The 17,098-nt window shown below is 37.8% G+C and overlaps 2 protein-coding genes across 2 annotated transcripts in view; both read left to right on the top strand.

Moving 5' to 3' along the window:
* Positions 1-17,098, top strand: part of LOC114644969 (zinc finger FYVE domain-containing protein 16-like) — a 159,473-nt gene that overhangs the window by 135,591 nt on the left and 6,784 nt on the right. Inside the window, exons 9-12 of the mRNA XM_051929442.1 lie at positions 536-686; positions 7,021-7,101; positions 9,183-9,345; positions 11,856-11,961. Coding sequence (XP_051785402.1) covers positions 536-686; positions 7,021-7,101; positions 9,183-9,345; positions 11,856-11,961 — 501 coding nt within the window. The remainder of the gene's footprint in view (positions 1-535; positions 687-7,020; positions 7,102-9,182; positions 9,346-11,855; positions 11,962-17,098) is intronic.
* Positions 1-17,098, top strand: part of LOC127528849 (uncharacterized) — a 479,443-nt gene that overhangs the window by 113,217 nt on the left and 349,128 nt on the right. The window lies entirely within an intron of this gene.

Raw genomic sequence — 17,098 nt, forward strand, 5'->3', positions numbered from 1 at the left:
TGTTTCCTCTTAAAGCTTCAACAGTTTAAGTGTTATGCAAATATTTAATGTTGTCAGCAGTGTTTATATCATTCTCTACCTCACTGTGTGGTTTTATTATAGTTGTCTCGTGCACAAAGGGTAGACAGATTTAATCAGCATAGATTTATTTTAAAAATAACAGCCTTTAAATATCCTCCTAAGGCATCAGAAGCCTCTGCAGACAACAGCGTTTTTGAAAAGTACAGGAGGTGAATGTGAAAAAGACAGTTTAATTTAACATTTTTTTGTTCTTGTATGACATTTAAATATAAGAGAAAAAGCCAAAGGAGGTTTTCAGAGGATAGTACCAATAACTGCCTCAAGTTTATAGAACAAATGAAAACTGGTGGTGTTATTGCCTTCTAAACAACAGAAGATATGGTATGATTAATTGTGGAACCCATGTAAGATTTTAGTATCTGGTAAAGTGATACTTCCTGGGTGATTTCAGCCCTTACTGTCTAGCAGGACAATTTTTAATTTTTCTGTTTGTCCCTTTTTCATTAACCATTAGGTAATGAAATTGTTACATTCTCCCAATGAACATGTCATCAGTATGGGTGCAAGTTTTGGTACAGAGGCTGATTCTTATCTGGTGTGTGTTCAGAATGAAGATGGGGCCTATCAAACACAAGCAAACAGCAATGCAGAGAAGACCAGAAAAAGTAAGTGTGGGTGTTCAGATCTTTTCTTGTGTAAATGATTTCCTCAGGCAAGTGAAGGCAGTACAGGTAATTAAAGCTAGAATAGTTGTGATAGATAGCAGTGCACATTAATTCAAATTTTCACTATTTTGATATGCCAGTACTAGGAATATGGTGGTGTTTGAGCATATAGTTGGGTGATTGCCTTTACTTCCTCATGCATAAAGGGAAGGGTGCATGAACACTATGTATTTACATGTATGTTAATATTGTTAAATAATAATTATAATGGATCATTTGAGTTATTGTATCCTTTAGACACAAAGCACTCAGTTGTTTAGTCAAATTGGCAAGCCTAGTCTTAGTCACTAATCCACCCATCAGTGCTTTCCTGTGATAAATGAGGCACTTTTGTACCTTTTTACATTGCAAAAATGAGGACACCATGTAGCCTTATTGAAAATTGCAGGAATTTCAAGACAGCAAGTTTGGCTTAGTCTTCAATGCTGTTATGCTCTCATAATGCTTATTATTTCGTTTTCACAGTAGAGGGAGCAAATTTTACCGTACAAATAAAAACTTTCAACTTCAAATACTTAAATCATAAATTTTTTGTTAAATTTAAGACGAGTTCCTCACAATTGTTATTATCACTTTTTTTATTGTACTTTGGTGACTTAGGCTTTTATACAGTTCTTCATTTTGATCAGAGAATAACCAAACACATTTGCTGTATAGAAACAAAATAATACTCTTAAGAATGAATTAAGAAAAATAGAATACCTTCGGAAAGTATTTAGATCCCTTCACTTTGTTGCAGCAATATACAACAATTGTTTAAATGCACCCCACAACCAACAACACTCAATATACCAGAATGACAAAACAAAAATAAGACTTTAGAAACTTCAGGAAATCTCTTACAAATAAAATACTGAAATATCATTGAAATAGCACAATGACCTCTGCTATGAGAGTTGAAATTTGCCTCGGGTGTATCTCTCATTCTGTTCATCATTGTTGAGATGTTTCTGCGCCTTGTTTGAAGTCCAATTAATTGATTCTTCATGATTTAGAAAGGCACACATGCCTCTATAGAAGGACCCACTGTTGACAATGGGTATCAGAGCAAAAAGCAAGCCAGCTGAGGTTGAGGAAATTTCCCGCACATCTTATGGATGGAATTGTATCGAGGCATAGAGCTAGAGAAGGCTAAAAAAAAATTCTACAGCATTAAAGGGTCCCAACAGCACAGTGACCTCTATAATTCTTAAATGGAAGAAGTTAGCAACAACCATAGCTCTCCCTAGAGTTGGCTGGCCAGCCAAACCGAGTGGTCATGGGAGAAGGACCTTAATGAGAGAGGTGACCAAGAGCCTAATCATCACTCTGGCTGAGCTCCAGAGAGAGTGTTTGGAGATTGGAAACATGGTGAGATGGTGAAGCATAGTGTTGGCAGGATCATACTGTGGGTTTGGTTGTTTTTCAGTGGTAGTTAGAGGGAGACTAATCCGGATTGAGGGAAAGTTGGATGGAGCAAAGAAAAGAGAGATTCTTTAAGAAAACCTGATTGAGAGCACTCCTAACCTCAAGGTTCTACTTCTTCTAACAGACAGTAATACTAAGCACAAAGGAAAAACAACACGGGGTTGGCTTAGGGTGAACTCTGTAAATGTTTTTGGATAGACCAGTCAGGTTCAGACTTGAAACCAGTCGAATATCAATTTTCAGGAGAGACCTGAAAATTACTGTGCACTTATAGTCAGCATCTAACCTGACCAAGCTTGAGAGATTATGCAGAGAAATAAGGAAAATACTCACAAATTCATCAAAGCTTGTCACAATATACCCAAGAAGACTCCATGCTGTAAATAAAATGAATTCAAATATGAATGGTTTATGCAGGTGTTGGAATTTTCTGACCTGTGTTTATGACTTTCAACATAGCTACTGCATTTGTTTTCGCAAGTTGCATAGCTTTATGCACTTACTTGGGAATATAAGTGTGAGACAAAAATTTATGAAATCTAAAGTGTCATCCATGAGTTGCTCATCCATCCATCCATTTTCCAACCCGCTGAATCCGAACACAGGGTCACGGGGGTCTGCTGGAGCCAATCCCAGCCAACACAGGGCACAAGGCAGGGAACCAATCCAGGGCAGGGTGCCAACCCACCGCAGGACACACACAAACTCACCCACACACCAAGCACACACTAGGGCCAATTTAGAATCGCCAATCCACCTAACCTGCATGTCTCTGGACTGTGGGAGGAAACCGGAGCGCCCGGAGGAAACCCACGCAGACACGGGGAGAACATGCAAACTCCACGCAGGGAGGACCTGGGAAGTGAACCCAGGTCCCCAGATCTCCCAACTGCGAGGCAGCAGCACTACCCACTGCGCCACCGTGCCGCCTGAGTTGCTCATTTAGAGGTAAAATAAAGGAGAAATGATTAACTGTAGTGAAAACAGGGTTTTTGATAGTGAACTTGTGGAGAGATTCATTTATCACCCATCACCTACAGATTGCCCCTATCTTATTTCATTTTGAATCACTTGTTGGTGGTTTTGCTTTGGCTAAGGTTTTGAATTACTCTTTACCTTAGTGTAACCAAGATTTGCCTCTATGCTTAAGTGTGGTGACTTATTATTTTTACATTAAGCTTATTTGTACTGACATCATGAACCTTATGCATTAAAATATGGAATGATTAATTCATAAATATTGGATGCTGGCATTTTTCAGAAGATTGCTTTTAGTTTAGTGCATGGTAACCACACAAACCCACACAGGTCATAGTGTTATTGACTAAGTAAATAAATATAAAACATCATTTATATATAGCAGTTTTTAGCACTTTGTACTTTGTAAAATACAGTACGTAGATTTGGACACTGAGTTTAACGTAATGTGACATAGGGAATTTGATCCAATCCATATTAGTAACATTTTAAGTCACCAAATTACTAAAAATATTTTCACAAAATGTTGCATTTATGGTCATCAGGAAAATAAAGCTCTAGGATGCTTCAGCTCATAGTGTGTCACTTCAAAATGTATGATCTAAAAAGTTTATTTCTGTATTTGTTTTTCCCCCAATGTCGACACTCTTTCTTTCTTTCTTTCTTTCTTTCTTTCTTTCTTTCTTTCTTTCTTTCTTTCTTTCTTTCTTTCTTTCAAAACAATATAAAATGTTTCATTTAGTTGTTTAAGTTAAAACTAATAATGATTATGAGGAAGCAGCAAGCATACTGCAGTTTTATTTTAAAAATATTTTTAAAATTAATCTTAAAATCCAGGTTAAAGTTGAATTTTATTATAAAACTGGGATTTTTTCCCCCCACATATAGTTAAAGAAATTCAGATGTGATACTTTTGTGGTAACGCCACTAATGCAAGGATCCTGTGCATCGGAGCTGGGGGGTCCTCTACAGCGCATCTTCAACCTGAGCCTGGAACAGGGGAGAGTCCCGAGGCTTTGGAAAACATCTTGTATCACCCCAGTCCCAAAGGTATCACGTCCTAGTGAGCTGAATGACTTTCGGCCTGTTGCTCTGACATCACATGTGATGAAGACCATGGAGAGGCTGCTGCTTCACCACCTTAGGCCACAGGTTCAACACGCCCTTGACCCTCTGCAGTTTGCATATCAGGAGAAGGTGGGAGCGGAAGATGCCATCATCTATATGCTACACCGATCCCTCTCTCACTTGGACAGAGGCAGTGGTGCTGTAAGAATTATGTTTCTAGACTTCTCTAGCGCCTTCAACACAATCCAACCTCTGCTCCTTAGGGACAAGCTGACAGAGATGGGATTAGATTCATACCTAGTGGCATGGATCGTGGACTATCTTAAAGACAGACCTCAGTATGTGCGTCTTGGGAACTGCACGTCTGACATTGTGGTCAGCAACACAGGAGCGCCACAGGGGACTGTGCTTTCTCCGGTCCTGTTCAGCCTATATACATCGGACTTCCAATACAACTCGGAGTCCTGCCATGTGCAAAAGTTCGCTGATGACACTGCTATCGTGGGCTGTATCAGGAATGGGCTGGAGGAGGAGTATAGGGACCTAATCAATGACTTTGTTAAATGGTCCGACTCAAACCACCTACACCTGAACACCAGCAAAACCAAGGAGCTGGTGGTGGATTTTAGGAGGCCCAGACCCCTCATAGACCCAGTGATCATCAAAGGTGACTGTGTGCAGATGGTGCAGACCTATAAATATCTGGGAGTGCAGCTGGATGATAAATTAGACTGGACTGCCAATACTGATGCGCTGTGCAAGAAAGGACAAAGCCGGTTATACTTCCTTAGAAGGCTGGCTTCCTTCAACATCTGCAATAAGATGCTGCAGATGTTCTATCAAACAGTTGTGGCGAGCGCCCCTCTTCTACGCAGTGGTGTGCTGGGGAGGCAGCATTAAGAGGAAAGACGCCTCACGCCTGGACAAACTGGTGAGGAAGGCAGGCTCTATTGTTGGCATGGAGCTGGACAGTTTAACATCTGTGGCAGAGCGAAGGGCGCTCAGCAGGCTCCTATCAATTATGGAGAATCCACTGCATCCACTAAATAATGTCATCTCCAGACAGAAGAGCAGCTTCAGCGACAGACTGCTGTCACTGTCCTGCTCCACAGACAGATTGAGGAGATCGTTCCTTCCCCAAACTATGCGACTGTTTAATTCCACCAGGGGGGGTAAACGTTAATATTTAACATTATACATAGTTATTGTCTGTTTTTTTTTTTTCACCTGTATTATTATCATTCTTTAATTTAATATTATTTATTGTATCAGTATGCTGCTGCTGAAGAATGTGAATTTCCCATTGGGATTAATAAAGTATCTATCTATCTATCTATCTATCTATCTATCTATCTCTCTCTCTCTCTCTCTCTCTCTCTCTCTCTCTCTCTCTCTCTCTCTCTCTCTCTCTCTCTCTCTCTCTCTCTCTCTCTCTCTCTCTCTCTCTCTCTATCTATCACCTTTCTTTGACTAGCTGGGCTACAGATAAATTTGCCAAGTGAGTTATGTTCCCATGCTTGATGTCAACTTGGATTCAAGTAATCATAGTGTTCTGCCAAGGTGTGTATCTGTTCTGTTCAAAGTTTCATCCCTAGGTTATCAAGGCTAAGCTGAGGACAGAAAAATATCTAGTTTGAGAACCTGAAGGGTTACATCTCTGAAAATGGCTTTGACAAGATGCTGATATTTAACAGGGATATTTAATGATTTTCAATACTTCTTAGGATTTAAGATAAACTTTCTACAGCTATGTACATTTTTCTAAGATTGTGTCATATCGCAAGTGTGGCAAAAATAAGAATATTATTTTGAATTCATTGTGATAAAGTACAGTAATCCCTCCTCCATCGCGGGGGTTGCGTTCCAGAGCCACCCGCGAAATAAGAAAATCCGCGAAGTAGAAACCATATGTTTATATGGTTATTTTTATATTGTCATGCTTGGGTCACAGATTTGCGCAGAAATACAGGAGGTTGTAGAGAGACAGGAACGTTATTCAAACACTGCAAACAAACATTTGTCTCTTTTTCAAAAGTTTAAACTGTGCTTCATGACAAGACAGAGATGACAGTTCTGTCTCACAATTAAAAGAATGCAAACATATCTTCCTCTTCAAAGGAGTGCGCGTCAGGAGCAGAGACAGAGTCAGAAACAGAGAGGAAAGCAAACAAATCAATAGGGCTGTTTGGCTTTTAAGTATGCGAAGCACCGCCGGTACAAAGCTGTTGAAGGCGGCAGCTCACACCCCCTCCGTCAGGAGCAGGGAGAGAGAGAGAGACAGAGAAAAACAAACAGTGAAAAATCAATACGTGCCCTTTGAGCTTTTAAGTATGCGAAGCACCGTGCAGCATGTCGCTTCAGGAAGCAGCTGCACACAGAAGGTAGCAACGTGAAGATAATCTTTCAGCATTTTTAGACGAGCGTCCGTATCGTCTAGGTGTGCGAACAGCCCCCCTGCTCAATCCCCCTACGTCAGGATCAGAGAAAGTCAGCGCAAGAGAGAGAGAGAGAAAAGTAAGTTGGGTAGCTTCTCAGCCATCTGCCAATAGCGTCCCTTGTATGAAATCAACTGGGCAAACCAACTGAGGAAGCATGTACCAGAAATTACAAGACCCATTGTCCTCAGAAATCCGCAAACCAGCAAAAAATCCACGATATATATTTAAATATGCTTACATATAAAATCCGCGATAGAGTGAAGCCGCGAAAGGCGAAGCGCGATAATAGCGAGGGATCACTGTAGTAACATGGATAGATATTTTCGTGCATTGATATAATAATTTGCACTAGTATGATGTTTTAAAAATTGTTTTTGTTTCAGCAACGGGTGCAAGCTTTGTTGTGTTTAATGGAGCCCTGAAAACCTCATCTGGATTCATTGGCAAATCCAGCATAGTTGAAGGTACCCAAATAAGTTTTTTGTGTTAAAGCAAATAATGTATTTTTGTTTCAACCATGTGAAGAATAGTCTCCTTCCCTTCCAGGATACTTCGCAGCTAAAATTACAATGAATATATGTATCTCAAACCTGCCTATACAGACAAAGCTAAATAGGAGACCTGATTTCAGAGCTGAGGGTCCTATTTCTTCAGCTGTTGGGGTGCACAGTTGCTGTTTAACCTGCTTGATTTTCTTCATATTATTTTTGTGTTGCAACAAGGAACTCTGATGTTTATATAGTACCCAAATGTCAAACTGAAGAAGTTATATGTTTGGTTCAGCCTTTTCAAGTGCATTTATTGTGGTGAAAGTACTGGAAACAAAGAGTTTTCAACATGAGGCGCTTTTTTTTTTGCATAGGGAAAAAATGGACCAAAAGGGTAAACATGGTCAAAATAGGCAAATTTCATAAGCAGAAAATCAAACAAAGTGTCAGAGCCAGAACGAAATCCAAATTCATAGTCAAGAAGATTTAGAATAATTAGTCTAAAGCCAGGAACAACAAAGAAAGCGCTACAGAACTGTTCTAGAAATCCACGGTCTAGAACAATGAGGAAATGTGCACTTACAGTTGATCTTACCTAGTAACAGAGTAGCAATGATGAATAAATGAACAAAAAAATGACAGACACCCCTTAAAAAAACAAATGGCATCACATGTCCTTTTTTTTGTTCAGGAGCTCTTCTCCTTCTCCTTGGTTACACCTTCTGGTTAAAGACAGTGCTGTCCTTTTCTCCATTATTTGACACGCAGTGGCCACATCTGCTAGCTTAGAAAATACAGCTGGGTATTTGGTGAGCTGTGGACTTTGTCTTTATTAAGACGAATGTGTGGCTTTCATATGGCCTGTCTCTTGCTCTTGCAACTTGCTTTCTTTCGCTAGGTTTGGACTCATGGCACCCACGTCAAACTCCAATACAGACAATTCTTCTACTCTTACAGTCCAGCACCAGGTTACCCTCCAGAGTAAAAGGGATTGTTACAGCCATGGTCGATGTAGCAGAAGTTACAGCGAGGCAAAGCACATTCAGTATGCATCTGGTGCTTGTAGTGGCTTATATAAGAAGTAATAGTTGGTGCAAGGGTTTCTCCATCAAGATTGCCAGTTGTTAAGTTATGGCTGTTTGCCCTCTATGTGTTTAAACAGGGCATCACAGGAACAACTCTGGGTTTCAGTTTGTCTGTGGTTGATCAGCCTTATCAGGTAAGGTATTCCAAAGAGGCCCAGTGGAGAGAAACTTGATGCTTGAGCTAAAGTTAAATGCGCTTGGTGGCTGCTTTTTAAACCGAAGACTTGTGTGCCAAAGCAAAACAAAGTGGGCATTGCCAGTTGGTCCTTTAATGGTTTACTGGATAATGCTCTTTTAACTAGTTGCATTACCATATTTTCTGAGATGTTTATTATACCTCATTAACCAGAAAGTCTGTATACTCCATGCATAACTGGGGGAGGGGATTCATTTGTGGAATTTCATTACTGGAAGTAAAGTGTACACATGGAATGTTAAAATACAGGATATGACAATAGTGTTATTAGTTGCATTTCGTTCCCTCGACTCATTTTGGAGATTTTTACAGCAAGGTGCCTTTAGTAAAGCCAACCTGTATTATCATTTTTATGTTTATAGAGTAATGTTGACCTTGTTTCACCTTACAGAAGTAGGCAGACCTATTAAAAGTCATGTTGGCTGGTTTGAACTATATTTACATATTACATTATAATCTGTTTTTATTGCATAATCATTTGGAAGAAGCAATCACAGACAAAATAGTGAATAGATTTGCTAAAATCAAAAACGGAAAGGACTTGGGTGAAAACACTTTATTTTCATAATATGAGTGTTATTGTAAGTAATTACAGTAAGTTGTATTTTAGTACACAGTTCTATTTTCGCTACTACAGATTCAAACTGCTTTTGTCAATGTAATAAAAAATCATGAAAGTCCATGTTGGTAGTTATTTTTGGTTTCCTTTTTTCTTCAATAAAAAATTTTAATCTTATTCTTTTTCAAACTATTTGATATGTTTTCTTTCATTTTAGATGGTTTAATGGTTCAGATAACCCCAAATACGATGGAGGCACTTCGTCAGTCTTTTAGGGACAAAAAGGACTTCCAGATTCCTTGTGGAAAAGTAAATTCACCAGACTCAAGAGAATATGTTAACATTCGTTGGGTGGAACAGAGGTCGTCTCTGAGAACTGGGTAATAGCAAACTGTCTACTAACAAGGAGATTGATTACATTTATGTTTGGGGAGTAACAGGTCATTAAAGGTTGGCTCAAGTATGGGAAATTAGACTCGGTATGAAACTTTTTAAAATTGTGGTCAAATGAGAAATGTATATGTAATGTAATATATATTGTGTACTGTGTAAATATATTAAGATTTTATATTTTTGAAAATTAGTAATTTTTTTGAATTCTTCGAAGTTAATGTTGAAGTCATTGTTCTTGCACGTAACTAACCCTGCAGTGCCAAGGAACACTTAATCACAATCTTTTGTTATAACCTTTCCAAGGGGAAAGGCCCGATTGAAAAGGAGAAATGCTCTTAGGTGGTTGATTGAAGGGAGTCATTTCCCCATTGGATAAATTAATATGTTTCAACATAATGGTTTCATTAATAAGAGTATAAAATCTGATGCTAAAAGGAAAACAAATACCCATAATGCAGAATTAAATGCCACAGAAAAATCAGATCTTGAAGAGTATGCTTACTTATTTTTTTTTTATCTGCTACATTTAAACTTTCACTACAATGCACAAAGATTAGTGAAGCAAACAAAGTTAAAATTAATTTTAAAATTCCTGTCACATTTATTCAACTAATCCATCCTCTACCCACAGAGAGTGCAAAAATGTAAAAGGGTTAATATTCAATTTAGTTTCCACCCATCATGTAAAATATGCTAGCACACATTTCCTGCCTCTCTAAATAAAATGTATTTTTTCTTTCATTATTAGGTTTATTCAAGACTGCAGTTCATTTATGATTTGGATTATAATTCAGATGAACTTGTAGTTTGCAGGACAATTTGGTTTGAACTTCCTTGTGGTTTTCTGAACCAACCTCTTTGATTGACCTGCTTTTGGTTAATCCCTAATTTACACAGAGATCTCATTTGAATAATCTTCTTCTGTTTTCTGTAATATTCTGATCCTTACCAGTACTATCTGCTTGTGCTTCCTGTGGAGATTTGTCACATTAATGCCTGTGCTCACCTTTGCATTCTTTCTGTTATTGTCTTGCTGCAATCCTGTGACTGCTTCTTTGTGGATCTCATGCTGCATAGCTGAACATTCCACTATAGCTCTACTTGCTCATGTTTCCTTTGGAATTGTGCTGTGCTAATTTGAGAGATCACTTTCTGAAGTTTATTCACAGGTATTCAAGATTTCACCTGGCTATGCTGAGGGTGCTCATCAAACTTGTTTGTTTATTTATTTATTTTTTTTAAAAGTGCCACCCTGCACAGTTTTTTGACTACAATGATGCCATTGTATCAAATGTATGCTATCTTGTGATACGTTGCCCCTGCACACAACAAGCTGACTGACACTAGCATAGCATTGGTAAAACACTGGTGATTTCTTTCTGGTGAATACTTTCTGGATGCACTGTATGTTTACGCAATGTTTAACTGCCAATATCAATTGATTGATTATGCGAGTGTGTATGTGTGTGTATGTATTGGTGTATTTCTAAGGCTTTTATTAAAAACGCAATGTCATATTAGCTATACAGTTTCAGATCTATTGTTATGTGTACAAAGAACAGTGAAACTCCATTGTACATTTTCCAGTAGACTGCCACTATCCATGTGTCGTGCTCCGTGGCCTATGTAAAATAACTACACAGATTGTAAAAGAGAGGGGAAATGGTTTCCTCAGTGTGTTTTCCTAACTCCACGGCCGCTACAAGCACACATATGAACAAGTAACGTAATTCTACTGCAAGAAAGTATCGGTGATAAAATAATTTCTTGTTTCCTTCTGTTATCACAAGGATACCTCATAAATGTAGAAGGGATCTTTTATTAAAACAAATCATTTGCCTCTTTAAAGCAGATGTATTTAAGTTTTAAGGCATTTTTTTTCCATTTTTAATCACATATGGACCCTGGGTTCTACAGAGCTTCATTGTAAGCTGCTAGAAAAGACAAAGTATTTTTAAAAAGTATTAAAAAAAATGCTTCACTTTAGAGCACAGTTTCATGTGTAAAATTTAATAGACTATAATTGTGAAGAAATAACTTGAAAAATACTAAAACTTTTGTTTTAAGATAACAGATATAATTGGACTCTAAAACTAACATATTACACAGGATGAAGTGGAAACTATTTATATTCTGGGTGACATGTGCTATCTGTGCCCAGTTTCAGTTTTGTCTAAAATTAGGCTTTTTCTGTTTGAGTATATTTTATGGGCCGTATTGTAAAGCAAAATGTTTACTACCTTTTAATTTAAAATTATTTATTTTTTCATACTAAATGTAGTATTTACTACAGCAGCATAAAATCTGTTATGTCAGAGGTGTTCAGGAAACATGCAGAAAGATTTAAAAAAAATATATTTTTAATCAGGAGATGATGGTGGTAGTAGTAGTGATATACACAAAGTAATTATACACTTGATTCTCTAATGTTAAAGATTTTTGTTTTAATTTTATCATACAAGGCTATTACATATTTTTATCTACTTATGTTTTATAGTTTTGTTAGTCCAGTTGATGGAAGGTCTTTGGAAGCTGTACCAAGCGTAAAACTACAACAAGAGGCCGAATTTGAGACCGCGGGAAAATGCATCAAATGCACGGAGGTATGGTATAACACCATTCAGAAATTAACAGAAAAGTTAACACACTCATGAGTGTACCACCAAACCAGTTCCTCATTCCTCTTTAAAATACGGGAAAAAAATCCCTTATATACTATACTAGCAAAATACCCGCGCTTCGCAGCGGAGAAGTAGTGTGTTAAAGAGGTTATGAAAAAGTAAAGGAAACATTTTAAAAATAACGTAACATGATTGTCAATGTAATTGTGTTGTCATTGTTATGAGTGTTGCTGTCATATATATATATACATATACACATATACACACACATATACACACATATACAGATATATTATACATATACACATATATTTTATATATATATATATATATATATATATATATATATATATATATATATATATATATATATATATATACACACACATACATACATACATATACACACATAGATGCACTTACAATAACATAGAAATCAATATAAACAACATTAACATCATTATCATATGAGAATATGAAGTAACATATAAGAAGCACATTTCATATAAATATAAATTATTAAACAGTAAAATCTTCTTCTATAATTTGCTACCGTGGCTTTTCGTTGGTCTGTCCAGGATTTTAAATCACCTGTAGCTTGCAAACCGTTTCACCTATTGATTTGAAATGTGGTACACATATAATACGTCACGTCTGCTATCCGCTTTATGGGTGATGATTGTATTACTCTTTTTATGTTTATTTTATTTTAGAATCAACTCCTATCTGCGCACACCAGGGCGGCCGTGGGCAGATGCGTATGGTGTATTCACTCCATGTTATCGTGCATTGCGCTGTCAGTGGTATTTTGATAAAAGAATTTGAACAATATATAAGAAGCGTATAAATTATTAAACAGTAAAACATTAACATTTAAGAAGTAAAGTTACATTGAGTACTACTGCAGTGCCTTCGGGTATACCTCATTTTTTGTTTGCCCATTACATGCTTAAATGTATACATTTTTTGGTGTACCTACCCGAGAACACGCGACATATAACCGACCGTGGGAGAAGCATGGATTTTAAACATGCGTTGAGTTCATCTGCTGGTCTCCCTCGTGGAATAACTGGTAATGTTTGACTAAAATGTACAGCGAGTAAAACGACATTACCTCCTTTTTTTTTTTTTACGATCTCTGAGATCTTGCTTTTTTCGGTTCAAGGCTTCATAAGCTCTTTTATGTTCCATGGTGTACTTAATAAGTACTAATTATCCCAAACCATCATCTTTGAATGTTGCAAGACTTTCGCCTTGTATGTAGATCGGGGTAATTACATTCATTGCATTCCTAGTCTGAATCACAATCTGATTGTATGGGTGGTTACCTGGCACTGTAGGGTTGCCACCCGTCCTTTAAAATACGGAATCGTGCCGCGTTTGAGAATGAAATTGCGCGTCCCGTTTTGAATCAATACTGGACGGGATTTATCCCGTATTTTTTTAATCATTTTTTTTTTAAAGCAGCGTCTCATGCAAATCATCCCACACGCATTTTATGAAGATGCCTCCTTTCCTACTTTTGATTGGGTAATACTTGATGTCATCGTTAGTTTGATTGGTGTTTTTAACTGTCCAGTGAGGAGGGCGTGTCTTTTAAGTACAGTCTGCAAAGTGTTGGCACTGAGATGTGGCGTCAGCGCCATATTTGAAGCCCCTAACGTTGCGGTCAGCAAGTCGGCTAACATCCGCCATGTGCCGTCTTTCAGTTGCGAGAAGCAGATCATAGAATGGTTGAAACTGTTGCCCCTAACATTGCGCCACGGCGTGTGGTTCGTTTATACCTCGTGTCTTCTCATTAAACTTTTATCTCGCGAATATGTTATTGCAATCCGCAGCGGGAGCGTTTCTATAAACTTTATTTAAACTTACGTTTTACACCGTGGTTTGTTTCCCTTATGAACATGCTTGTATGCTTAACTCGCTCCGTTCTCAATTATTTAATTAATTTTTTGCTCTTCGCTGTTTGCGGCTGTTCCTCCATTTCCCCCTACTTCGTTCTTTTATCTCGCGAATATGTTATTGCAATCCTTAACGGGAGCGTTTCAATAAACTGATTGAAAATAGTTTTGCATTTACCTTTTTTAGTAAAAGGCGAGCTTTTAAGCCTGAGAAATCACCCCGTAAATGCACACGTTTAATTGGACATGTGTTAATATGTATGGTTACACAGTATTAAAAGACAGTGAACAACGTCAGTTACCTTTGTTCCCGCGTTTGATAAAAGGTGAGCTTTTAAGCCTGAGAAATCACCCCGTAAATGCACACGTTTAATTGCACATGTGTTAATATGTGTGCTTACACAGTATTAAAAGACAGTCAAAAATTAACGTCATTTACCTTCGTTCCCGCGTGTGACTCGTGCTGTAAATCTCTTCCTTGTTTTTAGTTCATGTGATTACGTAGGAGGCGTGATGACGCGATACGTGACTCCGCCTCCTCCATTACAGTGTATGGACAAAAAATATGTTCCAGTTATGACCATTACGCTTTGAATTTCGAAATGAAACCTGCGTAACTTTTGTAAGTAAGCTGTAAGGAATGAGCCTGCCAAATTTCAGCCTTCCACCTACACGGGAAGTTGGAGAATTAGTGATGAGTGAGTCAGTCAGTCAGTGAGTCAGTCAGTCAGTCAGTGAGGGCTTTGCCTTTTATTATTATAGATACTGTATGTGCATCATGCTAACTAAACTGTGTAAATTCCAGTAAAATATTAAATATCCTTTAGTTGATCCCATGCCAGCAGTCAGCTTTTTTCTTTTTCCATTTTTGTTCCTTGAGATTTCTTCAAGATGCATTTGCAGATACTGTGGAATTTCTTAGTTGTTTACATTTATTTCTTCCATTTGATCATACAAAGCCAGGGGTGACCAGAAGTGAACTATTACACTCCTTAGTCTTGGTTATTTTGACGGCTTTCTTATTTCCAGAGGAAACTGTCTATTAAGTCTTTATAGTGCCTTCTGAAAGTATTCAGATGACTTCACTTTTTGCTGTTTCCGTCTTGTGCTAAAAAAACCTTAAGTTCATTTTTTCCCTTCATCAAACAACCCTCAGCATACCAGAATAACAAAGCAAAAACATGATTTAAAAAATGTAGCAAGTTTGTTAAAAATAATAAACTGAACTGTCCCATTGATATAAATATTGAGACCCCAGTACTTCGTTGAGGTACCTTTGTTTGTGATTACTGCCTTGAGTCTCCTTGGGCATGATGTGGCAAGCTTCTCACACCTGGATTTGTGGATTTTCTGCCACTCTTCTCTGCAGATACTCTCGAGCTCTGTCAGGTGGTATGGAGACTGTTGGTGGATAGCTGTTTTCAATTTTTCTCCAGAGGTGTCTAGTTGGGTTCAAGTCTGGGCTCTGGGTGGGCCACTTAAAAACATTCATAGAGTTAAAAAGTTTTGGAAAGTGCACCTCCATAAATAATGCAACACCTTTAGTTGACAACTTTAACTGTTAGTTACAATTTTTTTATTTTGTGCTTATTTAACAAAAAACTGTCCTTGTCTAGACAGGTGTTGGAAAGTGCGCCTTCAGCCTAGTCAGAGTTCCAGAGAACGGTGGAGCAGGTTAACTCTGTACTTTAAGTTTCCCTCAAGCCTGTCTACTCTGCCAGTCCCTAACAGAGAAAAAAAAAACCCACAGTATGATACTACCACCACCATGTTTCCACTGGAGGAGTGTAATGTTACACAACTCTCATAGTGGAGCACAAAGTTAGTTATTAAAGCTAAGTGGTAATTAACATTGGGGTGTGCAGTGCACCTGATAGTTTGTGTTGGTGGCATTTTCTTAGCATTAAAGTCTTTTGTGATCTTTTGCAATTCTTTGTGCTATGCTTTTTCCTCACTGCCTCTCACTTGCATATAAGTTGATTTAGTTAAATTGGAGTAAAAAATACTGGCATTTTTTTTTTTTTGCAATGATAGACTTTACCTCCATAAATAATACAACACCTTTAGTTCACAACTTTAACTGTTGGTTACATTTTTTTTATTTTGTGCTTATCTCTCTAGTATAAAAAAAGAATCCTGGGAGAGAGACGGGAGACGAGACATGATCTTCACGTTAAGATCAGGAAGACGCTTAAAAGACCTGCAAGACAAAAGAGATTGGCCACGGAGCGTCTCATGATGACGTAGAACATGAGATTCTTTCAAGACACACCCTACTTACAATCAATATCAAATAAGACTACAGGCAGCAAAACATTCAGTCGTCTAAAGGATTTGAGCACACACAGATCCAGGGTCTCAGCGCATATAAAGCGTATAAGAACAATACGTTATAAATAAAACATCAATGACTAAGCGAAGCAGAAAGCAGCGAGGAGAAAAAAGACTCGAAAGCGTTGGAGAGAAAAAAGAGCAAAAAAGAATAGGTGCAAATTCAGAAAATAAGGAAAGTAATTATCAGCCCGGAACAAGTGGAATTGAAAAAAGCACGTCCAATTGGGCTCAGAATTAAAAGACAGAGAGTAAAAGACAAAGTAGAACTTCATAAAGACGTTCACAAACGTTGGCGCTATACACATGCAGAGTAGGTTAGAGATTATGAAGGGCTCAAAAAAAAAAAAAAAAAAAAAAAAAACCTTGGCGCAATACACATTTGGAGAAAGTTAAAGAAGATGAAAGTAGGAAAATTAGAAAGTATAAAAAAGTACAGCTCAGAGTAGCGCAAACAAATGGAAATTATTACTCGGGGGGGAAAAAAAGGGAAAATAATCACCACGGATCAGGGGCCTCATGTATAACGCCGTGCGTAGAACTCATACTATAGCATGGCATAAGCACAAAAGCGGGAAGTACGCACAGAAAAATCCAGATGCAGGAATCTGTGTGTACGCAAATTTCCACGTTCTTCCGCTACATAAATCCGGATCAGCGTGAAAAGTAACGCATGTGCACGCGCCTTCTGTCCTGCCCCAACTCCTCCCAGAATTACGCCTCTTTGAATATACAAATCAATATAAATAGCCCTTAAGCTCAGCCTTCTGTGAAAAGACAATGGCAAAAGCACAGGGGAAAATATAATAATTTCAGCGAATACCAAGTGGAGGCAAGGAAAAACGTACTATTTGTTGGTTTAAACAGTGGTATAATCAACAAAAGGA

This window comes from Erpetoichthys calabaricus, chromosome 7 (assembly GCF_900747795.2).
Source record: "Erpetoichthys calabaricus chromosome 7, fErpCal1.3, whole genome shotgun sequence".
NCBI lineage: Eukaryota > Metazoa > Chordata > Cladistia > Polypteriformes > Polypteridae > Erpetoichthys > Erpetoichthys calabaricus.